This window comes from Podarcis melisellensis, assembly GCF_964234715.1.
Source record: "Podarcis melisellensis genome assembly, chromosome: 2".
In the NCBI taxonomy this organism is placed as follows: domain Eukaryota; kingdom Metazoa; phylum Chordata; class Lepidosauria; order Squamata; family Lacertidae; genus Podarcis; species Podarcis melisellensis.
The window spans coordinates 42,759,228-42,785,496 of NC_138529.1; the positions used below are offsets into that span (position 1 = coordinate 42,759,228).

General features: G+C 44.7%; 1 protein-coding gene across 5 annotated transcripts in view; it reads left to right on the forward strand.

The window, feature by feature from the left end:
* CACNA1A (calcium voltage-gated channel subunit alpha1 A) overlaps nt 1–26,269 on the forward strand; it is a 269,886-nt gene that overhangs the window by 72,519 nt on the left and 171,098 nt on the right. For 4 of the 5 annotated variants that reach the window (XM_081900883.1, XM_081900882.1, XM_081900884.1 and 1 more), the window contains exons 4-5: nt 20,784–20,890; nt 22,035–22,174. In XM_081900883.1, the coding sequence (XP_081757009.1) occupies nt 20,784–20,890; nt 22,035–22,174 (247 nt within the window). The remainder of the gene's footprint in view (nt 1–20,783; nt 20,891–22,034; nt 22,175–26,269) is intronic. The other variant, XM_081900885.1, reaches the window with a different exon arrangement.

Sequence of the window (26,269 nt, forward strand, 5' to 3'; positions counted from 1 at the left end):
TGGATGAAACAAACCAGAGTCTGGCTTGTGACCGTATGTTGTCCAAACTTGTGCAAGTGGTTTTCTTCCCCCAGATAATCCACAAGTGGTAAGCCAAGAATAAACTTTGGTTGCCAATCACTATTTGGAGATAAACTAACCAAAAGCCTGGGGTCAGATGAAGTGGCAGGCCAGACTCTAGCTTGCTTTTTCTGTGGCACAGTAGCAGCAGGAGTGAGTGAGGAGCACTGTGAGAACTTTTGAGCTCGCTTACACTAAACCATAGTTTGTTTGAAATTATGGTTTTATGTAGCATGTGGCCCAGGCTCATACGTTTTCTGCATGCTTTGTGTTTCCCCCCTCAAAACGGGCATTGCAAGTTGTACCACAAAATGCAGGGTTGGCTTTGTAGAATGTGATGTGGTGCTGTTACACATTTCTTCTGCTCTATCCTTGTGCAGTCTGTGATTCTTAGAGGAGCCTCAAAGAGAACACTGCTGTGGAGAGAAAAGGAAATGCATTTGTATCCACTTCCTGTTCCTCTGCATCCCTGACTCATTAGGCAGCTGAAGCATATTCTGGGTAGGGGAGATGTAAAAGTTCTAGAATCATAGAATCATAGCAGTGTAGAGTTGGAAGGGACCATTAGGGTTATCTAGTCCAACCCCCTGCAATGCAGGAATATCAATTAAAGCATCCACGACAGATGGCCATCCAACCTCTGCTTAAAAACCTCCAATGAAGGAGACTCTACAACCTCCAGAGGGAGACTATTATAATAATAATATAATAATAATTTATTATTTATACCCCGTCCATCTGGCTGAGTTTCCCCAGCCACTCTGGGCGGCTCCCAATCGAGTGTTAAAAACAATACAATATTAAATATTAAAAACCTTCCCTAAACAGAGCTTCCTTCAGATGTCTTTTAAAAATAGGATAGGATAGCTGCTTATTTCCTTGACATCTGATGGGAGGGCGTTCCACAAGGCGGGCGCTACTACCAAGAAGGCCTTCTGTCTGGTTCCCTGTAACCTCACTTCTCGCATTAAGGGAACCACCAGAAGGCCCTCGGCGCTGGATCTCAGTGTCCAGGCTGAATGATGGGGGTGGAGATGCTCCTTCAGGTATACAGGACCAAGGCTGTTTAGGGCTTTAAAGGTCAGACCAACACTTTGAATTGTGCTTGGAAATGTACTTGGAGCCAATGCAGATCTCTCAGGACCAGTGTTATATGGTCCTGGCGGCCACTCCCAATCACCAGTCTAGCTGCGGCATTCTGGATTAATTGCAGTTTCCGGGTCATCTTCAAAGGTAGCCCCATGTAGAGCGCATTGCAGTAGTCCAAGCGGGAGATAACTAGAGCATGCACCACTCTGGTGAGACAGTCTGTGGGTGGGTAGGGTCTTACAACATTTTGTAAGATGATAGGTCTTCAGACATAGGCTTATTATCCATTCCAACAATATAGAGATGCATAGGATGGAATAGTGGCACTATGGTGTCACTACTTAAGCTGTTCTCATTTGTCCTGCCTTGTGGGCAAGAAGACACTGAATGGGTAATTCTATCCATCACCCATTTTGATCCCCATGTAGCTGTTCCCTTAGTAAAAATCTCACCTGTGCCCACCCACTCTCTCCTGTTGGGGTTTGGTTGAATCCCATGTGAGCATACCATTCAAAACAACATCCCTTTGCTATTTCCTTTCTGGTTGGAGGACAGGTAGTTTTTTGAGGGGTGTGTGTGTTTCTTTTAAGTTCTGCAAGGAGTAAAAAAGAACAGTTATGCACATTATTACGATTAAATGAACTCTAGCTAGAGTTCTGCTTTTGCACTTCCCATTTTAAGCCTGAGATACAAATAAGAAGGCTGTGTATTAGGATACCGACTACTCATGCCCTGTGGGTTTGTGTCATTTGTGAAATTGTGGGAGTCAGCTAGTTCTTTCTCTTTGCTCTCTTCACTGTATGGCTAGTTCCTTCCTCCATGTGGGTGCTTCAATATTCCATCAATAAAAGCTTTTTTGAGAGTCACCACATCATCTACGACAGTTTGCCCAGTGTCCCCTCAAAACTAATGACAAATGCAGGTGCTGGGAAGAGACAATATTGTTAACAATGCATGAGTCATTCCTGGGCATAGGTGCAATGAGGTGGATCCCAGGCCCAGGGTTCCCTGAAGTGAGGTCTGTGAAGCTGCTGCTTTGCCAATAACTGGTGTGTGCCAAAAGTGGCTGCAGGATGGACAGGAAATAACAAGAACCAGTCACAGTAATTTCTTCTAAATCAGCTAACATTGTGCCTTGGGCCTTTTTACCTGGGGACAGTAACAAATAATGAGGAATCCCTAGATTTACATCTCATAGTTTGTGTGTAGGTAAGGGAAGGATTTTTCCACTGTAAATGAGAGCCAGCACTCCCCAACCCTGCTGCTTCTCTGATGAGCAGTTGCCACATTCTTTGTCCTCCCCCCCCCCCCTCAGTTCTTGCAAGTAACAAGCTGGCTCCATCTCATGTAATCCTCTGGTTTCTGTCCGTCTCCTGCCACAGATGTTAGCATTCACCTGTACACAATATGTGTGTGTTTGTATGTTTGCTAGAGAAAACAAACAAACAGTTCCTTCAGACAAGTCCACTCAACCTTTTCAGTGGCCAGCCATCTGGGCCCCTGCAGTGATCCGGTGTGCGGGTGGGGAGTCAACATCCCCTTCATGCCGTCTCAGCTGTGTCAGCAGTGCTGGGCAGAGCCATGCCCACTGTGGCTCTGCTGGCCAATCAGCACTGGTAGGAGGCATAGCCATGGGAGATTTAACCGTGGCATGGCTGGGGGACCCTTCTTTCTCGCCTTTTTGCCAGATCTCCCAACCCACCTGCCCTCTTCTTATGCTTTGTTGTGGCCTATTTGAACCCATAAACCTAAATACTTGTGTCCATGTGTTTATTAGCCACTAGGGAACTGCGGGTCATGGGGCCTTGGCACACAAGCCCAGTGTTTGTAAGCACAATGACTGCTGGAGCTGCTGTACAATCCAGTTCTTGCAGCAAACTATCTATTTTATCTGGGAGGGCCATGATTATTTCCCCTATTATTTCTACTGCTTTCCCCAGAACAAGCCCTTAACTGGTAGGCTCAGGGAGGGTTCTGCTTTTCAGAGGGGGAGAATTGTTTGGAAGTGGCTCCCCCCCCCCAGTGGCTAATGCCATAATAAGCCTATGTCTGAATACCTATCATCCTGCAAAAGTATAATAGATTCATAGAAATGTAGAGTTGGAAGGGACCATGAGGATCATCTAGACCAACCCCTTGTAAGAAAAGAGGTGGAAGTAGATAAAAGGGGAAAGGGGAACTAATAGCTCTGTTGCAGGAACAGAATGAAGAGGTTAGCTTTTAAGATGGAAGCAGAACATGCACTTTATGTTCTTGTAAGATTTTGTAGATGAGAAGGCCTGGCTAGAAAAAGTAAGCTAAGAGAGGATCCTTTTAAATCCGGTTTTGAAACTGGAGGCATACGCTAGAGCAAATGAGAACTGGGATTCTGGAAGTCAGTGCTGGCCAGCTCTGGTATGAGAGCAAGATCTAGGAGTAGAGAGTGGGGAATGTGGTGGCTTGGAATCCAGGTTTCCTGAGATTTGCTCCTCACAGGGGTCTTTTCGACCTTGCCTTTGCTGCATGGGAGCCAGTCATTTCAATGGTGTCCCTGCTGTGTTATTCTAGTCACAATGGAAGATCTAGATCAGTGATGGCCAAACCTGGCCCTCCAGCTGTTTTGGGATTACAATTCCCATCATCCCTGATGACTGGTCCTGTTAGCTAGGGATGATGGGAGCTGTAGTCCCAAAACAGCTGGAGGGCCAAGTTTGGCCATCACTGATCTAGATTAAACATGAGTCCTTCCCACACCAGTGTTTATTTTCCGTGGTTATGGGCTTCTTCCCTGTGACCACGCTTTCACTGTTACCAGATTAGCTTATAAAAGGAGAACACAATGGAGTGGCTCCCATCCTGCTACAGTAACCTCAGAAAGACAGGAATATGACAAACTCACCACCGAAATTCATTTGTAAAAAATGAAGGCAACCAGAATTTCATCATTCGTCCTGGTTTTTGCTGTTGATTTTCAACATCCATTAGTAACAGTTGCTTATCCAACTTTGCAGGCTTTTATAAACCACAGTCGGCTGGGTTTGTTTTAGATTTTAAAATACTGTTTAGGAATAAATAATCTTGTTACGTTACCTGGACTGTGTGAGCCAGATGATCTCTAGGGAATCTTTGTGTCCTGATGGTTCCAAGTATTATGTGCATTCTCTGAGCGCTGCAGATGAGACCTGCTCCCTGCTGAGTGGTCTTGGTACCTAGGCGAGGAAAGAAAGGCAGCTGGGCTGTGTGGGGGAAGGTGTGGGCTACTGGGAGGCAGGCAATTCCATGGAACTCTTTGGCTTTTGGTAGGCCAGGAAGATAGAGGTTTTGAGAAAAGATTTGTTTTGCCTGCTGGAGAGGCGATTTGCTTGATGAATAGCAGTGAAGCATCTGTGCCAAGCTTAGGAAGCAGTGCTGTAGTGGCATAAAAAGATGGCTGTGAAAAAAGAACACAAAGAGAACTAAAGCAGATGAGCTTGTTGCACAGAGCAGAGAGAGCAAAAGGAGGATGAAGTGGCAAGAAGGAAGAAATATGGTCTGGGCCAGGGTGATGGAGAGCTTTAAAACTGGCCTCCTTACACAGAGCCAAAGGAAGTTCAGAAGGAGACGGCAGAAAATATTCCTCAGAAGCTATGGGATGTAACAGCCTTGCATAGCGTTCAATTTATCACCCAAAACAAGCTGGCCACCCTGTCATTCAGTGCAGAGAATTTGTTTTTGCCCTATTCTAACTAGGAAAGGATCTTGCAACAAACATTCCATTGAATGTCGCCAGGGATGAAAAATAGATAGCAGCATGTGCACACACATAAGCCTAAATGTTTCTGCATTGGCTGTTTTTCCTAAATGGAGAAGATTTGGTGGCTGGATGGAGGGGGGGGGAGCTGGTCATTGATTAGGAAAACATGAATGCAGGAAGCGGCATCTGATCCCTTGGTGCCACATGCCAGCTGCTTAGGAGAAAAAAGGAATAGTTAATTAATTAACACTTGGGAAATCAGATCAACGCCACCCCAATATTTCTGCAAATTCAAATGGATTTTTTAAATCATTACCTTACATAATATAAATTAATTTTGACTCAGTTTTCAGTTGTCAAGAAGGGATGGGGTGTCCCCCCCCCCAATTTTCAGAAACTGGGATACACCTCTTTTTCAAGAGTTATTGGGCAAATATTAAGGGATTTGCTAGAAAAGGAGTTCCGTTCCATGCGAATTTTAGAATAAGGGGCATCAGGTACATTTTACACAATTGTACAATAAAGGACAACTCCCCCTTTAAAAGCTCTATTAAAAATGTAGAGTAGAACCAAGATGGCATTAATAGGGCATTAAAAGCAAGTAATTTGAAACATGGAAAATGTGGTAATTAGTTGGTCATTTCTAAGACCTATAGAGGAAATGGAAACTTCCTATCAAGAGGAGAAACCTAGAAGAGATCTTGGGGATTTTTTTTAAATCATGATACCCCTGCCCCTCCACTAGCTCTTAGTGGATGGACAACTGTTCTGTTGTTACAATTTGCAGCACCAACCAGTTTAACATACAGTTATGAAACTGAGAATTCTCCTGGTCAGTGATAGCTTAAGTAGGGCAGTCTGCAGCATTGCAGTTGTGTGCTGATCAACAAGTTGTTAATAATGTTAAGTCAGGCTGAGGCAGCCGTCATATAAACTCAGATGGGACTACCCATGGCTCCTCAAGTCACCTGGTGCTGCTGGGTCCTAATGCTACAGCACAGCCTCTGGCCATCTGCAGTAGTGGTGCTTCAAAAGTTTAGGCCAGCAGATTGCGCTGCCTGCAAATGGTACTAGTGGTACAGGATGTGAGGTTCATGGGCTTTGACTTCAAGATCCCCAGCGATTTACAGTATGTATCTGTGTGCACTGGAGGAGGTTGTACCCAGCTAACTCAAAGGAATTGGAACTAGGTGGCCTACCTCAAAAGGTTATTCTTCTGTATACATGAACCCTGTTGTCCACAGTGGTTTAAAGCAGGTTTCTGTTCTTCGATGAAAGAGACTTCTGTACACCTAGGCTTAAGGGTTATGTAAGCATATTTAAGAGACCACTGGGTGACAGGTTGCTCAGCTACCAGACTGGTTGTGGGGAAACTTAGAAGCTTATCTGGGTATAACCTCTGTGCCAGTCTGTTTTTATTTCTTGTCTTTTACTTCTGAGCTTCTTGTACCTATCCACATTCTTCTTCAGCCTGCTGGACTCAACAACCCTCCTTCCTCCATGAGTTGGCCTTAGCTCTTTCTGCCCCTACCTGAATAATGCCTTTTGACGTCTTACCAGAGCTCTGCTTCCATCCCCCTTATCACAACCCTGGTCCTTGTGAACAGTGAGACTGAGGAAAACGAGGCCTAATGCTTCTCTTCCCCCACCCCCAATCTTTTAGTGGCAGAGCACTGTGGGTTTCTTGTCACAACACTGTAGCAGTGCATGGCCTCTGGTTAATCCCAGCGGCAGTGACTGTGTAGCTCTCCCCAGGGTCATGCTGTAAACGAGGAGCTTTGATCTCAGTTGGACTCCTCTGAGCTGAATATTTCATCATGGAGGAATCTAGGCTGCAGCTCATGTGATGGTGAAATTAATGAGAGGAGGAGAGACTTGTAGGTGGCACGCGTGAACAGCAGGAGCTGCTTCCTCAGCTTAGCTTCCCTTCTCTTTGTGGTTTCCTCTGCCATCTTTCACCCATCTTTCTCTTCGTAGCTCAGGTCTTATTTCCCTTTTTTCTCCTCCTCCTCTTCTTCTATTCCCCCACATTTGTCTTCTTTTCCATTCCCATCTCCTCCTCTGGGGAAATGAGCCATTTTACTACATGAGCCAACTGTTACCTCTCTGTCCTCGTGGGCCCATGTCCTCTACTGTGAGATGTAGTGTCAGTCCTCTCAAAGTATTTCCTGGATAGAGAGAGAGACAAACAGAGTGAGAGAGAAAAGAGAGAAAGAGAAATGTCCTCTACCCTAATCCTTCCTTCTGTGCCTGTTGGGCCTCAGCGCAACCTGTGGTTCAGTCATGTTCAGGGCTATTTTCTGTTCAGAATCTTTCACATTTCCCAAGGAAGGACAACCTATATTACTGCTCTGCATATCTCCCTTTGTTGCACATGAAATGGGATCAGACCTGCTTGCGGGTTTCAAAGATGACATGCAAGATGATAGCACGTAATAGCCAAGGGTGTTGGGATGGAAAACCCAAGCTTTACAGTCCCAGAATACCACAATGCAATGTGAAGCTTTCTTCCCTCTGGACACAAGAACTGATGCCCTGATCCCAGAGTTTTCTCTTGCACTCAGGGCGCCTTGGTTGTTTTAAAAAGTGTAGTTTAACTTGACTTTTGCATTTCCTGCATCTGAGCTTTTAACGTAAAACTTAACACGGGACAAGTCTTTTAAATGTTTTTCTTCCACTTTCAATTCAACATTCAGAATGGTCACAGGTGGCACCACTCTTGACCAAAAATCGTTCTTGAGCATCCCTTAAGGATATGCTGGGTTTTAACAGCAATATGGCATTAAAAAGTAGCTGCTGTCCTTTCTTATCCTGAGAGAGGCAGGTAGAGAATATGGAAGAAGAGGGCCACAAGACAGAAAAACCAAGGTGTAACATGAAGGTGGTTGTTTAGAGCACCCCATGCTTAATCTGGGAAGCAGAGACTCCAAGGGGCTCGGAGAGTATCATTCCACTTTCTTCTGACAAGTGCTCTGCTGTTTGGAGCTGCGCTGCTGTAATCATTGCTGAGCCAGCCTTCTGCCCGGAGCCATACAATTGCAGTAATGCCTTGGCTGGAACAGCCTGTCTGCCATGTTCCCAATCCTGCTTGCTCATGTGCTGAATAATGTGTGTGCAGAGCTGGCTGCCCCTCTGGTTTTGCTTGGCCAGAAAGGCTTAAAACTGCAGGATCAGAGTGAAGCAAGAAATTACTTTTTCGGCGGTTCTCTTCATAAGTGTGTGCAAAAATGTCCCAGTTGTGAACAGGCTTGTGATAAACAGTCCCAGGGAAGGTATGCTGTGTCACAGTAGCATAGCCACGCCTCACATATAGGGATTAGGAAAAGGGTTTTAGAGGCATTACTGCCAGCATCTCAATCTCAGGTGACCTGCTCACCACCTGAGCTTTGGGAGCCACCGCATGCTAAGAGACGGAGCATGTGCTGGGTTGCAGGGGTTGAGCCATTTGTTTCCCAATTGCTTTACCCATACCCACTCACCCCATCTCTCCCACTGTCAAACTTCCTAACCCCAGAGTGAGTAGGGCTTCTGAGTATTGCTTCCATTGCTTTGAGAAGGTTAGGATGGGTGGAGGAAACCAGAAGTGCTGCTTTCTTTTACTCAGTATCTGCCTAAAAGCCTGTGGCAAAGCCTAGTCACTTTGCAGAACTGGTGTTTTCCATTTTGTAAGGATAGCCTCATAAGCAACTTATACATTTTCTGCCTCAAGTAAGGACTACTGAGATCTGCCTCTGATGTTGAGAAGTAAAGGGAGGGAGTGTGGACTGAATAGATGGGGAAAGCAGCAACCCTGGGGGTTTGTTTTTATTTTTGGGAAAATCAGAGGCATGTGGTATGGTGAAACTCCTAGGCTGTGTTGCTACTTGAGCTTTTATTGATTTTATGGCTGGGCCCTGTATATAATTTTATCTGATGCTGTTTTTACTGCATGTTATTTATTCTAATGTTGCATTGCTTTTAGTATTTTTATTGCAAGCCATCTTCTGAGGGTTTGCCCTCAAATGATGGGGTGGAAATGACAAAATAGAGGGTGTGTGGTCTGGTCTGGATAAGATGGTGCTAAGCCCCGTTGCCTTGAAAAGCAAGGTTGGCATGGACAGTGCTATAGCCAGGTTGTCTGGCCTCCATGTGATCAAGATGTGGATTCTTTCTTTTCTAAAAGTCAGTAGGGCTGCTCTGTCCTTTTAGGAAGGTTGACATACGCATGTGTAGGTTTATGGAAACAGATAGCCCCTAATAAGTGCTCCTCTTTCTGAAGCCTCTAATGCAGATCACGGAACCACCACATTCTTGGCTGCTGTCCCTCCCTGAAAGCGGTTCTTGTGCAGGAAACTGAACCCCTGCCCAATTGCTGTCAGGGGGCCTAAAACTTCCATTTCAGCAGGATCTGTGCAGAGAGAGGAAAAGGGAAGATGTGGCGCTAGCACTGCACATTTGAGCTCTCTGCTTTCCTCCGTGAATGGTGGGAGGGGGAAAGAGGGCAGACAGTAGCGAAAAACTATTAGTTGAGGCTTCAGATGGGAAACAGGCTTGTGGTTAGTGTGAAGGTCCATGTTTTGAAACTCACTTGGCTTTAGTCAGACTTATACCCCAACATTGCTCCAGAGCGGGACAAATAATCATTGGTCTACCAGCAGTAATAACAATACATTCTACAAAGGAAGTCTATTATGAAACCGCAGTAATGGAATATCCCATTGTCTGTGGTTTCTTTTCCAGCTTCCAGCAACCTTGGGTTTTAAAGGCAGTCTGAACTGAATGATGCTTCCTCTGAATTACTTCTCCAACAGCTACTGGTATTCCTACTCCCCATACTTTTGTGTAGAACAGGTGACAAAAATGTTTTGGGTCCTGTGAGCACTTTTGCTAACCAAATAACTTTTGTGGGTAGCACACACGCTCCACAACCAAGTCCACTTTGGAACCTATTATGTTGGCTGCAACAGAATGCTTCTTTAAAGCCTCATTTCAGTGGGGTAGAAATATACACGTATGAATTAAGCTGCGTCCGAGGAGCCTGCTGCCCATTTCAGTGGTAGCTGATTTAATCCTCATTTTATGTTTTACGTGTAGTCTGCGGCCCAAGCATGCCAGTGATAAATAATGTATTCCCATTTCTGGCTTCTTGTTCCCCATTTTTTGAAACTCATCCAAATCCCACAGAGGATGAGATGTGCCTGAGTTTTGAACTGGCTGTCTATGTGCTTCCAGGCTCGGTTCAGGGTTTTGATGTTGATGTGTAAGCCCTAACAAAAGAGAAAGATTGAATTCCAGTGGCTTGAAAGATCACCTCTCAATGTATCATCTTTTGTCCTGGGCTTTGAGATCTGCAAAGGAGACTCTGCTCATGGTCCCAGTGTGCCAGTGTGGTGTAGTGGTTAAGAGCGGTAGTCTCGTAATCTGGGGAACCGGGTTCGATTCCCCGCTCCTCCACCTGCAGCTGCTGGGTGACCTTGGGCCAGTCACACTTCTTTGAAGTCTCTCAGCCCCACTCACCTCACAGAGTGTTTGTTGTGGGGGAGGAAGGGAAAGGAGAATGTTAGCCGCTTTGAGACTTCTTCAGGTAGTGATTAAGCGGGATATCAAATCCAAACTCTTCTTCCCACCTATGTCCCAGGACAGGGCACCACACCTCCAGAATCCCCCTGACCCTTGAGCTCCTCTTGGCACTTTTCATTCTGAGCTCCCATCAGCAGTTAAAAATGTGTCTCTTCACTTTGGAACATACTGGTATGCATTGTTTTTGTGGGATTTTATGCTCTTTTTTTTTGCAAATTTCGTTATACACTGTCCTGATATTTTATATGTGGAGCAGTCTATTATTTGTTTATTTATTTATTTATTGTAAATGAATATGTTGGTCTGCACCTTAGACTGTGCCCTAGAATGCAGCTGCATTGTGATTTTTGAACCAAATCATGCTTTGCCTTTAATATGGTTGTAGTTTACTGATGCATTGAGGTTGTGTTTCATGTTTTAATGTTACAATGTGTATTGTAAACTGCCCTGTGGTTTTTAATGAAGGGTGGTCTGAAAATAAAGAAATAACAATAGTGTAGGAGTTGACTTGCTGGATCAAACTCAAGGCCCATGTCATAAGTAATCCAGCATTCTGTTTCCATCACTGCCCAAACTAGCATTGTGTCCCACCCATTGCTCGACAGCATGTAGTGCTTTCAGATCTGCTGCCTCTGAATGTGGAGGTTCTTTTTAGACATCATGGCTAATAGCCGCTGATAGACACATCTCTATGAATTTGTCAGATTCGCCTTCAGCATCTTCCTTGTGCCACTTGGTTTGTGCCAACTGGGATTCAGAGCCTATTTGCTCATGTAACAATGTGACCCTCTTCTCCACAGTCTTTTAAAGACATGGGCTCAGACTGAGCAGCATTTCAGAGAGAAGGGAGGGGGGAGAAGGAGAGAGGGAGAGGGAGCTGTTTTGCAGCGAGATGCTGTAGGGTCCTGCTATATTGATTAAGCTCCTGGGACCGCTGCCAGTTGCCTCTAGGATTAAATCGATACAGTTTGCAAAAGGAAAAGCTTCTCCTTGCTGGAGACATAAAATATAGGAGTTTATTTTCTAAATGATAAAACTTACAGGCGGGGTGAATGTTCCCACTACTCTGCCAGGGATGAAAGATAATTGGGGCTTTGAGAAAGGGGAATGGGGTGCCTCAGCAAAGTGACTATAATGTTAAGTGCTTCAAAGGGTTAAATAGCCAGGTTGCAGAGCTACAGGGCACACACAGGAAGAGAGTCTAATTTCAGTCTGAATAATAGCTATATTGGCATGCCAAGAATGATATACAAGTGTTGCCCATTATATGGGAAGGGCAGATTTCTAAGGTATCTTGTCAGACTGGTGGTAATAAAATTATTCTGTGCCAGCATCTGCAACAGTACAACTTGCTGCTAACTTCGATCTCTTCCTCCCAGTGAACTGAATATTGTTGAATTAGCTTTTGTTCCTGCTGCTTGAGCATCTTTTTGGAATTTGTTTTGTTTTACTGGTCTTAGGGGAACTTAACTTAGGTAATGATGATGTATATGCATGGAATCTGTTGCAACTCAAACTGTGGGCCAATTTACATGGTACTTTGCCACTGAGGATTTGCAGAAGCAGAAGACTTGGGGGCAGGGATGTGAAGTGTTAACTCATAGATCATCATGTGTATTCTACAGTACATTGATACACTCTTGGGTGGGATTTCTGTGGCATTTTGCAGGGTTTCCCTTTCCTTTTCTGAATATGCAAAGCTATGAGTTGAATATGCAAAGATATGAGGTGATATGTGAATTAGCTCTAATATTGTGATCTTGTGCCTTGCAATCGTGTGAGAGCCTCACAGAAAGAGTGTGTGATCTTCTGTCTAATGTAACAACAGAAATGTGCAGGTTCTTTGCTCAGTGGTACCATTAGCATTTGTTGCTATGTGTCTAGGGAATTCACAGCTGCAGAAATTTCATTACACTTCAGCTGGGAAGTATGGGGCAATGGTACCTTCGCATATAGCACACATGTGTATTAGAATGACATGCTGGCATTCTTAAGTTTGTTCTTTAAAAGTGTATCCAGGGTTCTACCCTCTTTGACTTTCCTAGTTGTGCACACACCACTGAATGCCATTGGATTGCTGTAATTATATAATTTATAATTATATAAATCATATATATAATTATATATAATTATATAAATCATACTACTTCCGTCCAGCATTTGTAAAGTGAGAATAGCAGTAGCCAGCTTCACAGGGTTGTTGTGGAGATGAATCAGATAAGACCAAAGCATTGTTCGCTAAAAGAGCTATATAAATGATTAATAATAACTTCCCAAAGGTGGTAAATTAAATCAAAATATTTGCCATTTGTGTGCTGGAATAGCAAATTGCAACATGCAAACAAGACAGGGCCTTATTTGCAGACTTTTAACCCATAGTGGGGGATGTTTTCATTGTGAGGAGGGGTCCTTATATATCTGCTCACCAACATGGGTCCTCAGATCTGTCTTCTGCCCGGCCATTTTTTCTCTAGCTGTAACTGAGGCTCTTTTTCTGCGGTGTAGCTCCCAGCCCAGAGTCAAGTGTCATCCTGGTGGTTTGGCCTACAAACGCTCCCATGCAAAGATAAGAGAGACCATGCAAACTCTTTCTTGCAAGGTCGCAGTTTGAGCGGAGGTGACTGCCTTGGTGAGGAGCTGGCCAGCGTGCTGAAAATAGGTTCGGCACCAAGCAACTGCCCTTGCTACACAGCCATTTCTCGACTCTGCTGCCTGTGGGAACAGAGACTAGGCTGTTGCTATCGCTTCCTTTCCTTTCTTTTCTTGCTTGGCCAGGAATGGGTTTTTGTCCTCCACAAGTAGAAAGAGAAAGAAGCAGTTTTTTTAATGAATTGGTCCCACCATGCTCTAATGAACAGCCTTGCTGCCTTCTGGACCTGGGCACGAAAACTCCCTATTGTAAACCAGTTAGGGCAGGTCTGCTCTACAGTTTCTTGCACACCCAATTTCTTGCACACCCAACATAAATGTGCAGGGCGGGATTGGGGGTGGAAGAATTGCTAAAAAGCAAATCTGCCGTGGCATAGTAAAACCCTGTTTCGGCGTCAGTTAATAGGCCACAGAGATGGCACTACCTATGCTGATGGTTTCTAGATAACGTCCTCTACCAAAGCTAGTTTATCTGTGCCCATAGATTGGATGGTTGATTCAGAGGCTATATTTTACTCCTAGGGCACTTTTTCACACAAAAGACAAAAACTGGTTTGCCTCAACAGCATGCAATTGTGGCTCCGTGGCATGTGTGCCACTGTTATAACAAGCACAAGTTTGCTGCATTAAAGATTTCCATATTAGACATATACCTAGAAACGTTATGTGTAAAGGATTCAGGCCTAGAGGCATGGTGTTCCTCCAAGATGGACGTCCTGGTTATTTCTCTGTCATAATTCAAATAAAATTAATCCCTTTGTGTCAAAAGGTTAGGTACAGATAGCTTACTTCATGTGTTTATGTGTAGGTGTGGGTGTTTCAGATGATAAAAATGGCTGATTAAAGTGACTGAGAAAGCTAAGGGTGGTGGTTGTTTTTGCAAGATGCAGGATTGTTTATACACAGAGTTTCAGAGCTTGAAGGAAAAGGCTCCGGAGTTCTGTACCCAGTTTGGCAAGGGAGCAGGAAGTAATCATTTATTGGCATCAGATCCTGGGGAAGGGAAGAGTGGCAATGGCCCATTGCCTTCTCACTTTTGGAGAACCCTTTCTAAATCACACACTTAGAAACAAAAGAAGCTGTTGTGAGTGTCCTGACCTGCTAGTTTTCCATGTGGAACACACAGTTTTGTGTGAGGAAACATTCAGTTGTGTGAGCCCCGCACCCCCAGACTCTGAAGTGAACAGCCCAGGCATAGTTTCTGTTCACATTAGTGGCTTGAAATGCAGCGAGATTTTCCCCCACCCCAGCTGCAGTTCAGGCTTCATTTGCACAGTGCTGTTCATATCCGAGAGGGGTTGTGGATGTTGCCACCTGATGTGCATGGCATTTTGGGTTTCCTTGCCCCTGCAAAACACACAAACCTAGAACTTATTCCTTATGCCTGGGGTGCCTTGAATGATGGTCAGGGGTGCCACAGGCAACACTGGCCTCCATCTCTCTTTCCTTCCATCTCTCCTCTGCCTCCCAAAGCCTTGCACAGCTGTTTGTTGCAGCAGCCCTGGCTACAAGCTACCCAGGCAATTGGTGCCTCTAGGGCTGGCCAGGGGGCACTGGTTGCCAGGAGCTGAGGTGGCTCAGAGACCAGGAGTGGCTGTGGCATGCCTGGAGGACTCCCAAGGAGAGGGGAGAAAAGAAGAGGCTGAGGGAACACTCCACAAAGGAGGGGTGAGGGGCTGCCAGCTCTGCAGGCAAGGGGTGACATATCCTGAGTCCCACAGGGGTGCCACAGAAAGAATGTAGTTGGTCAAGGGAGCCTTAGACTCAAAAAGGTTGAAAACCTCTGCTTTTATGCTATCACTTGCGTTTGCAACAGCTGTTAGGTTGTGTTCACACTTCCATTTACTACTCATCTACTGCTCTATTCAGATTGAAGCAGGTTTAAGGGAGGGACACAGCAATATATTGTCAAGAAACTACAGGATTGAGATGGAGTGTGGCTCACATCTTATGAATGTGGCTTCAAAAATGACCACTGGGCATGCACTGGATGCAGAGTAAGCAGTAATGTGAACATCCCCAGACTTACCATATTTGAGAACTAGAAATATGTGTGAGAAGCAGAGGAGGATGCCTGGGATTTCAAGAGTGAACTGAAGAAAAAAGAGTGGGGACATAATAGCGAAGTATATTGTTGAGCATATTATGTGAATTAATTCAGGGTTGGATTTTGGTAATATGGCACCCTGAGCTAGGGACAAAATTTGGCACCCCCACCTAAATATTTCTTATTTTCACAATAATTCCTTTTGGTATAGTTGCTTTTTTAAAAATAGATCTTCTCAGTAGGCACCTTTATCAATATACAGTGGTACCTCAGGTTAAGAACTTAATTCGTCCGTTCTTAACCTGAAACTGTTCTTAACCTGAGGTACCACTTTAGCTAATGGGGCCTTCCGCTTCCGCTGCCGCTGCACGATTTCTGTTCTCATCCTGAAGCAAAGTTCTTAACCCGAGGTACGACTTCCGGGTTAGCGGAGTCTGTAACCTGAAGCTTCTGTAACCCTAGGTACCACTGTAGTAGTAGTTGTTGTTTGCACTCACTTGGCTTGCCATAAATCCAGGGCAGATTAGTTACCACCTAGCACACTTGAATGATCATGCCCAAATGTAGGAAAGGATGGATTCCTCCCTCCCTTTTATTTCAGTGTACAGTGGTACTTCAGGCTACATACACTTCAGGTTACAGACTCCGCTAACCCAGAAATATTACTTTGGGTTAAGAACTTTGCTTCAGGATGAGAACAGAAATTGTGCTACAGCAGCGCAGCGGCAGCAGGAGGCCCCATTAGCTAAAGTGGTGCTTCAGGTTAAGAACAGTTTCAGGTTAAGAACGGACCTCTGAAACAGTGGCGTAGCGTGGGTTGTCAGTACCCGGGGCAAGGCAAGTAATTTGCGCCCCCTAACCCGTGGATTTGCGCCCCCTAACCTGTGGATTTGCGCCCCCTAACCCTAACCCCCAGATGTTGCGCCTGGTGCGGCCAGCCCCCCCTGCACCCCCCACACTACGCCACTGCTCCGAAATGAATTAAGTTCTTAACCCGAGGTACCACTGTATAGCCAAGTGTGTCATCAACATCAGTACAAAACTGGCTGGGATTTATTCTATGACCTGGAACATATGGTCGTTGGATGACTATAGGAAGGAAACTGCATCTTGTGTACTTTGGCAGGAACCCAAGCTATCCACCCTCTTCCCCCCTCGCCCCTTTTTGAGCCTGGCTCTGGATCATGGAGTCGCCCTCGGGACTCAGAAACCACGGAGCCTGGTTTGGCGCGCCTGCGAGCTCGTGGAGCTGAGCTGCCTTTTTCGAGAGAGGCCTCCTCCTCGCCCTCTTTTTCCGCTCAAGGAGCTGGCTGGTGTTCTCGCCTTGCCTTCCCCTCGCGTCCCCGGCTCACTCTCCCCCCTCCCCCCGCATCTCTCTCCTCCACCGGATCCGCTGATTCAGGCATCTTTCCGCGCAAGCCAATCAATGGGCAGGAAGGGCCTGCAGCGGGCTCCGTGGCTCAGCAGCTGACGGTGCTGTGCTGCTGCGAGGCAGGCGGCGCGCACTGCAGTCTCAGATCCTCCTGCCCACCTACCCACCCCAAGAACTGGGCCGGTCCCAGCGGCACGTTTCAGCGCCTGCCTCCGCTGCTCCACTTTTTAAAGCAAGCTCGTTCGCTGGCTGCTGCGAGCTGCGAGCTCTTTTCCTTTTGACCCTTTCAGCGCCGAGTCGTAGTGATCCATCAGTGAGAGGGAAGGGAAGAGGCGCATTGGTTTGCAGGAGCAAAGCAAGGAGCATGGGGGGGGGCAGACAGCAGGGGCTTGAACTCCGACTGGAGGACGAGGAGGGAGGCAGCCTCCGTCCGGAGCAACAGCAGAGGTTTCAGTTCCTGGCTCAAGTACGGGGATATGTTCAAGAAAGGGCTCAGATGCAGATCTGTTTGCATTCCAGCCCCTTGCTATGGAAGCTGTGCCTTGTATGTGTAGCAGCTGGTTCTGGTGTCTCTGGAAAGTTGGGATCTCTATACAAAGGGTGCTTCCGGATGACCTGTTTGTTGAGAATTCATCCTGATTTGCTCATTTGCAGGGAGATTAGGCAGCACTGGCTATTTAATAAACATTCTTTCTCATTTGTTTCTGGGGAGGTTAGATGATGTTGAATCACATCAATGGGTAGCCCACACATTCCTTTATATTTTCCTGTTTCTTTCTTTTTAAAACAACTATAATTACGCAGCCTGAATTTGCCAGGATGTGATCGAATCTCATAAAAAATAGGGATGGTCTAGAAGATGATTCCATAATCAGAGGCACTCTTCTCCAAGCAGTGTGTGTGTGTGTGTGTGTGTGTGTGTGTGTGTAAGCCACACATAGATCTGGCAGGCTGCAGTCCTAGAGCCTAACACCAGTTTCTAGAATAGATATAGTTACAGGTAGGTAGCTGTGTTGGTCTGCCGTAGTCAAAACAAAATTTAAAAATTCCTTCCAGTAGCACCTTAGAGACCAACTAAGTTTGTTATTCATATGAGCTTTCGTGTGCATGCACACTTCTTCAGATACACTGAAACAGAAGTCACCAGACCCTTATATATAGTGGGGAGGGGTATTATTCAGAAGGGTGGTGGGAATGGGTGATTGGCTGATAGGGGTGGTAAAGCTTTTGACGACTGTTAATGACTGCTGGTCTTACAGTTTTGGTTTTCCTCCATTTCCTCCAATAATTCAAAATTTTGTTTCTTTTGGAATGCATGATAATTTGGTCACTTGATGCAGATTAATCAGCATCTTGGAAAACCTTTCAAAAACACCTTTGGGGAAAAATTAAGAGAGGATTCTCTGAAATTCCAAGATCTGGTATTTTAAATCCTAGAAGAGAATGAACTGTGTTAAATTCCAAACTATTTAGTGTTAAGTTGGCCAATGTTGGTTTAAGAATGTGTGAGACCATCCATTTAAGCATTTCTAAGTCTGTCAGTAAGATCCTACCCTGTCAAAGACTAAATAAGACCCATAAATAGAACCACACCTTTTGTGCCCAAGGTCAGCCATTCTTTTAAGAAGGTGCTGATTGCAAACAATAAGCTATGCGTGTGTTTACAGCTTTGGGAAAGATTTCTTTGGGTGAGGCATTTATTAAGAGCTTTTATTGTGCTTCCTGTTTATATTCCATAATAACCAGAGATTTAGTTGCTCATGCACCTGAAGAATAATCACTTGTGGTCTGAAACACAAGTGGAACAATTGACTCTCCTGCTTTCCCTAATAGATGCTTTTGGCGCAGTGCTGGTAGTGATCAGTTAGCACTTAGTGCAGCTACCTTTCCCATCATTACACCTCCACAAAGGTGCTCGAGTGGTTCGTGCAACACTTCCTATATAACTGGGCTTGTGTGTCAGGTCCTGAGCATCAGGTCTCCATGGAGAAAGATGAGCAGATGCTTCCTGGCAGGTATGTTTCCAGATTTCCTATAGATTCCCTGCCCTGAAGCTCCCACACAGAGCCTCACCTCAGCAGGTGGAACAGTGCGTGCAAGAATCAACCACTTCACACAGGTAAGCCAATGAGGAGCCTACTGTTGGAGGATGAGAGGTGGTATATGCCACATAATTGTACCTGCTTCCCATCCAGCAAAGTCATAGCAACAAGCAATCTCTATTACCATGGACATGAACTGGGAAACCCATGCACACAACAAAAACAAATTCCAGGTAATATATTGCCACAAGCATGGGGAAGAAATGAAAATGGCCACAGGAAAAGGGCACAAAGTGCTCCATCTGCAGGCCAGCCACTCATATAGGAACATAGGAATCCACCTTATACCAAGACAAACCATTATTCTGTCTAGCTGAGTACTCAGTACTCAGCCATGCCCCTCTAGGGTTTCAAATGGGGCTCTTCCAACCCTGCATGAAGATGCCAGTGTACTTGGTAGACATGTTTGCTGTGTGTTCACCGGTGTGTCTTGGCTAAGACTATAAAGTCTGTCTTACTATTAAGTAGAGTGAAGCAGCCATGCTGGGCCCTGGAGAACAACTACAAGGCATTGGAGGACAGAGCTATGTGTCCTGCAACCTGCCCTGTTTCTCCTAAGTTATCCTTCTGTCCTCAGGTGTGGTGTGAAGGATGCGGTCTCTCTGCAAGTGCTGAAGGAACCTGTTGAAAGGGTGGGCATCTTGTCCTTCACCTCAGTCAGAAAAATATCTTGGGCCAGCCCTGTGAACTAGAGATGCATGCCCAGTGGGCACATGGTGAGCAATGCACAATAGAGCTGTGATTTGGTGCGGCTCCAAGGATGAGTGGATGCTTCTCATTCCATTTTGTTTGTTATTGAGTTCAAATATGCACAGATTAAACATCTGCACACAGCTGGCTCTCAAGAAAATCCTGATCTGTATCTGCAAAAGCTAAGACAGGAGCTCTTTACTCACAGCAAAAGCAGGAGTCTGGAAGTCCTGTTTCCAGCTCTCTTGCTGCAGAGCTCTTGAATGGCACAGGGCCAATGGCTTGGCTCCTCTGTGAAACAGTGACAGCGTCACTGACCCTCCTAATATTCCTCTAAACGATGTTTAAAGAGGGTTCAAGTCAAGTATGAATAATCTAGACTCACAACTGCAAAATTCACACTCCATGTAACTGTGAGGATAGCCAACTGCAAGTCACTGAAGCCCTCTTATCTTCATGGCTTTTAATTGGGAGCTCTTACTTTTGAGATATCTATGCATTTCTTTAATAGATGCTCATAAACACACAGAGCGAGGAGATGGAGCATCAAGGAAATTGTACAGCCAGGCACTCCTGTTCCTATTTAAGTGAATTAGATCCAAACGTAACACCATTACACTTGTACACATGGTTGCTTGACTCATGGAGTAAATTACTCCAGATAATGTGCTTTTTATCATTCAGAATTCAATATATCCCTATCAACTCTAAATATTGGTATAAATTAATGTTCTGAACACAAAAGAAAGGAGTTTAAAAGGTTACTGCAAGATAAAGTATTATATGAAGAAGCTTGTGTGTAATGGGTAAATGATAAAACAGGGCATAGTAAGGGACAGTCTTGTAGGGCTGCTTTCTTTTTCTAGCCTCTGTTTCCGGCCTCTGTTCTGTTAATGTGAATACACAATGTTAATCTCTGCACGGCCTGCAACTGGCATTCACTGAAAAACCTTGGTGGATTTTGGAATAGATGTCAGAATTTTCAGAAAGGACAGCATTGATTGTATTTTGGTGAAGGTGAAGAATTGTCACTGTGCTCTACCCAGTAAGTTGAGGTGCTCTAGAAATTATCTCTATTGGCATTAATCAAATGATGATGTTGATTTGTAGCTGCACTCAGGAAAATTGCACTGGTGACTAGTCAATATTTGTCCTTTGTTGTATCCAATGATTTCAAACCACCTTATTATTTGTTTATATCCCACTTTCCCCCCTGACAGGGGCTCAAGGAGGTATATTTTTTACCTTAGTGCTTAAATTTGTGTTTTCATTTGACTGGTAAACATAGAAAGTACAAAGAATGGCATTGACTGGAACACAGATTTTATTCCACTTCAAAGCCATTCTCTCCTGCACATTCCAGGCTAAAGAACATTCTAAACATCCTTCATATGTATCTGATCCAAGGTGGGTAGACCGTATTTACTTGAGGAGTGGGGCTTTTTGTTTTGACTGAACCTAGAAGATCCAACCATATGCAAGACTTTCCTTAACTGTGCCTCACTCCTTTTGAATACATGATTTTAGCAACCATCATAGCAAACTGCATTGTTCTTGCTCTGGAGCAGCATCTGCCTGATGGAGACAAGACGCCAATGTCAGAACGACTGGTGAGTAGCAACCTCTCCCTTTTAAACATTGTTATGGCAGAGTTAACGGAGCATTATAATAATGTCAAAAATTAGAGTCCTGTGTCAAGTTCCTTCTTCCTTTCCGTAAGGCACAATAAACTTAACCTGTGCCTTGAAAATGTTATTTTTGTGTTTCCCACCTAGTGATGTGGAGCTAAGGTTGCCAACTCAAAAATTCTGGTGCATGGTTGGAATGTAGCAGTGGAGCCAGGGCCTAGGAGGAATTTCTGCCTCATCTAGTGGGTCCAGGTGTTTGGTGCTGCCTATTTACCTAACACATCCAGCTATTTAAGTAAAAACTGCCAGGGGGGTGCCCTTGCCCCTTGCTTATCTTACCGGTTGGCAATTCTATGTGGAATGCTAGTGGGGAAACATACATCATAGGGTCAGGTCACAGGGGTCACAGAGAGAGAGCCGGGGGCTCCACACTCAATTTCTGTTTTCAGTAGCAGGCTCATGCTCCCTTTAACATTACTTCTGCCCCTAGAATAGTGCCACCATACATTTTCTTTCTTTTCCTGTTTACCGCAGCAGCTGACATGGGAACTGGAGATATTTCTCTGGGTTGAGAGTTCTCTTTCTCAGTATTGCTCACACTGTCTAAGTCTGGACCCTAACAGATTGACCCAAACACAGCTTCCACTGGACTTGTTTTCATAAAATATTGTTCATGCATGTGATTGAATGAAAATTGGGAGTGGTGGCTCATTAGCAGCCTCTCCATAATTTGGATTTAAAGTTGGTGTCATACCTAATCCTATGCATATTTTCCTTAGATGCATTGATAAGGTCTTACTAGCCTGGCTCATATTGGATACTCTGATAAAAAGCAGCAAATGATTTTTGTATTCTAATAATTGGTATTAATAGATATGTTGGGAAAGAGAAAAATGTTCCTAGAATATATCTATACCTTAAATTAAGACCCAAAAGACCAGTTCCCTCCTCAATATGTAGCTCCTTCAGAACTTGTCATTTTATCTTTGAACCCAATCCTGCCTCACATTATTGTAGTGATGATAAAATGGGGAAGAGGACCATATTGGTTTCCCTGAGCTAATTGGAGGAAGGGTAGAATAAAAATTTAACATATAAAAATTTTCCCTTGTGAATCTCTCCTTAGGATGACACAGAACCATACTTCATTGGAATATTTTGTTTTGAGGCTGGAATTAAAATTATTGCCTTAGGATTTGCTTTCCATAAAGGCTCCTACCTAAGGAACGGCTGGAATGTGATGGACTTTGTGGTGGTTCTCACAGGGTAAGTAGCTGGTTTTTAAATTGTTATCAGTTCTTGTTTAATTTCAGTCTGGTAGAGGCACTTCTGTCTAGCGAACATTGGGCAGTGTCAAGAGTCAAGAAGGGAGTTTGAATTCTCAGATTCTGTTCTCTGACATGCAAGGAGAGGGAAGTCTAGTTAGAACAGGGGAAGGCTTGGCAGAAGGTCTTCTGGCTTGGATTCCAGTTTTGAGATGCAAGTTGAATGCTGATTTAGTCATCAGTCTGTCTCTCTAAATCATGCTACAGCCAAGTTATGCATCTTAAAGAATCTAAGCCTCATAGATATGCTGGTAGTGATATACAATCATTCTTCTTTTTTATAAAAAAATGCAGACATTTCATATTGAAAACAATTATTGTAGAGATGGAAGGAATGTGTTGGTAATATCATGAATTCTAGCCAATTGGTGCCTTCTGAAGGTGGCTTTTATTTCCTTTGTTTATTATTTGTTCGTTCTACACATTTATAACCCCTGCCTTTCCACTATTGAATGCAATTTCCTACCAATTCACACTCTGCCGTGCTGAAAATTTGCAGAATGTTTTTTTTTTAAAAAATAATAAAAATATTTTGACTTATCATCGAAAATGGTATATTTGTCCTGCATACTGTGGGGTGCCTTCAAACTTCCCACCACCACTGCTCTTCAAATGTTGCATATACCTTCACCATTAGAATTCCAAATGGAAGGTTTGGGCTGTTGCTCATCTTTGCCGCTAACTTCTGCTGGTTCTCCCTTGTTAGCAGACGTGTAGGCTAATAGAGATACATAATTTTTGGACACCGTCATGTTTTTGGTCACCACAGCTTTAAGGCTGGCCCCATGAGCATGAATTTCTGGATCTTTTGTGTAGCAGGTACATCCTGCCTGTGATGTTGTGTGCTCTCATACTTTTCTAGTTTGCAGTGCTTGTTCCCTGCTGCTTCCCAACCTGCTCACAATTCCTCTGATGGGAACAAAAGCTTTTTCCTTCCGAAACAAAGATGTTTATTGGTGGTGGAGTGTTCACAACACCCACAGGGGCTCTCATTTGTTGTGCATTCTTGGATATGAGAAGAGCATCTAGTCAGCAGAGAGAAGTCCATGGAGAGAGTGCTGGGCTATTTGCAGGTTTGCTCCGCCATGCCTTGCAGCTTCTCCCCCCTTCGCTGATGCTTCAATGCATGTAGCTGATGTGCTTTACTCCTGCAGTTTCAACAGGTGTCTTGTTACGGTGGTTTATATTTCTTTGAGACTGATTGAAGGGGGATTGTAGCGCTGATAAATTCCCATTATTTGCCCGGTCTGGTGGCTTCTGTCATCTTTGAACAAAGCATGAAAACTTTCCCTCTCTTTGTCTGATGCCTCTGCTTCAAGGCAGCTTTGAATTTGACTAAGGGAAGCCCAGGTTCAAATCCTGGTTCATCTATGAAGCTGAGCCACTAATTCACAACCTTCCCTAATTCACAAAGTTGTTGAGAGGATATATATATATATATATATATTTGCTTTCGTAGATTTTCACGGGTACAGGAATGCAGGTTTTGGTGTCCTCGGGTGTCTTCCCGTGTAAAAGTTGGGGTGTCTAGGCGACGTTTCGACGAGGTCTCACTCGTCATCTTCAGGCTGGTGCTTTTGGCTTCTTGTTACTGGAACAGAGCAGGATCTCAGTGTTTGAGTTCCTATAAATACTGTTGAGGGGGTGTGGTGTATAGCCTCCAATGTTCTGGGCAGAGAGGAAGTTCCCAGGCTAGTGTGCCTTTTCTTCTTTTGTTCCTTAATTACTTGAGGAACACAAGAATGCCGTCAAAAAAGAAGAAAAAACTTCCTCTCTTTTCCAACACATGAAAGAAACAGGACACGAAATTAATTTTGCAGATTCCAAATTGCTCTTTAACATGGAACATCACCACAAGAGAATAATCATGGAAGCCATCGAGATAGAGAAACACCCTCACAACATGAACAAGCGTGACGACACATCCCGCTTGCCAGACATCTGGAAATTAGCCCTCCCCACAAAAACTGACACCAGATCCAGAGGCACACAGAACGCTATCACCAATCAACCACACCAGACCCAAACCCAGACCCTCTCCACAGATAAATTACAGACACCATCCAGTAGCCAAACCATGGTGGCACCTCCGGATGCTGCACCCCCCTGCAATCCCTACACAGATCTGGCTGACACAGGCCACAAAACCACAGCTCGCCCCTATACACGAAGCCAAGCCAGAGCACAACTAAGTGCAGTACAGCCATCTTCTCAGAAAAACTCTTCACAAAGTTCAAGAGGTCAAGACACAAAGACTTTAGCAACTAATCCACACCTAATGACCCACCTAAGTGGTACTCAGGATATCACTCAAGAAATCACTCAAGATATCCCTCAAGTAATTAAGGAACAAAAGAAGAAAAGGCACACTAGCCTGGGAACTTCCTCTCTGCCCAGAACATTGGAGGCTATACACCACACCCCCTCAACAGTATTTATAGGAACTCAAACACTGAGATCCTGCTCTGTTCCAGTAACAAGAAGCCGAAAGCACCAGCCTGAAGATGACGAGTGAGACCTCGTCGAAACGTCGCCTAGACACCCCAACTTTTACACGGGAAGACACCCGAGGACACCAAAACCTGCATATATATATATATATATATATGAATGAGAGAGAGAGATCACTCTTTACAATGAAAAGCGCTATAACGAAGAGAAAGGAGAATGCCACAAACCCCTGAGAACTTACATTCAAGTGAAGCTCCCATTACATGGAATTGCTGTCCTGAGATTGCTTTCTCTCCTTCCTTCTTCGTATTTCCCTAGGAACAGTAATTCATAGAGTACTTGGAAGCAAGGTTTTCAGAAGCCATTTTAGTTTAGAGGGTATATCTCTAAGAAAAATCTGAAGAAGTCAGTGCTCCTACTTGGATAATGCCACAGCTGTTCTGGTTTACTTGTCTTTTTAGGCACTTTGATCACTACATCCACTGTTTCTGTTGGCATACCCATGGGTTCTAGACAGGGCCAGATTTAGGTTTGATGAGACCCTAAGCTACTGAAGGTAATAGGACCCTTTATATAGCAGGCGGGGCCCATTACATACATCAAAGGAGCCTACACAACACAAAACACTGTTGCTGTATGTAGGGTTTTATTTTTATTTTTTTATCTTATATTTTGGAAATGTACATCCAGTTTTTTGGGGTCCCCAAGAGAGTGGGGCCCTAAGCTATAGCTTGTTTAGCTTATATGTAAATCCGGCACTGGTTCTAGAATTGCAGTGGTTTAAATGGTTTGAAATAAGTGCTGATTTATGTGCACCTTTTGGACACCTAAGTATTTCTAGCTTTCTGTGGATTGCACCCACTGAGCCTGTTGTCCAAAGAAAAATTGTCCTTGCATCGTTCCTATGGATTACTCTCTGGTCTGCTTCACACAGGACCTTCTGTCCACAAGGAACACCCTGAACAGTTCCTGGGGATACACATAAGCAGAGGAACATCACTGTAGGCTTGGCAGCAAATAATATAGTAGCAATTCCTGGGATTGGGGGGGGGGGAGAGTGATGTTGTGATTCCAGTAACTCATGTTTAGCCGTGCTGTTTCGTTTACAGTGTTGTTTCTCCACAGGGATAGTGCCTGGCAGGGACTGACAGGACACGGGCAAGTGTGCATCAGGGGAAGGGGGGCTGGAGTCTGACTTGTGGGAGAGGGGGCAGTGGTCTGTGGGGACCTGTACCAGCCAAGAGGCAACAATCAGAGGCAGGAGAAGCTTCAGAGCTGGAGGAAGTGGCAGATGCAGCAAGGTGCTTTCCCTGCACCACCGTCTCCCAGAACCAGAAGAGAATTGAAGCGGCAAACGCAGAAGCCCTTCCACACAGGCGTAGTCTCCATCTCCTTTGGGTGTACAGCCATTTGGGGGAAGGTACATAAACTGGGGGTGGTGGTCCCCAGTTGCTGCAACTACTCCATAGAGTGCAGACCTTGGAATAGCTGCCTAGATGTCAGATTGGTATGTGTAGGATTCCAGAGCGGTTGAAGTGACTGTGTTATCTGACAACAAAGAGTTAGCTCTCTGCTGTGTGCATTC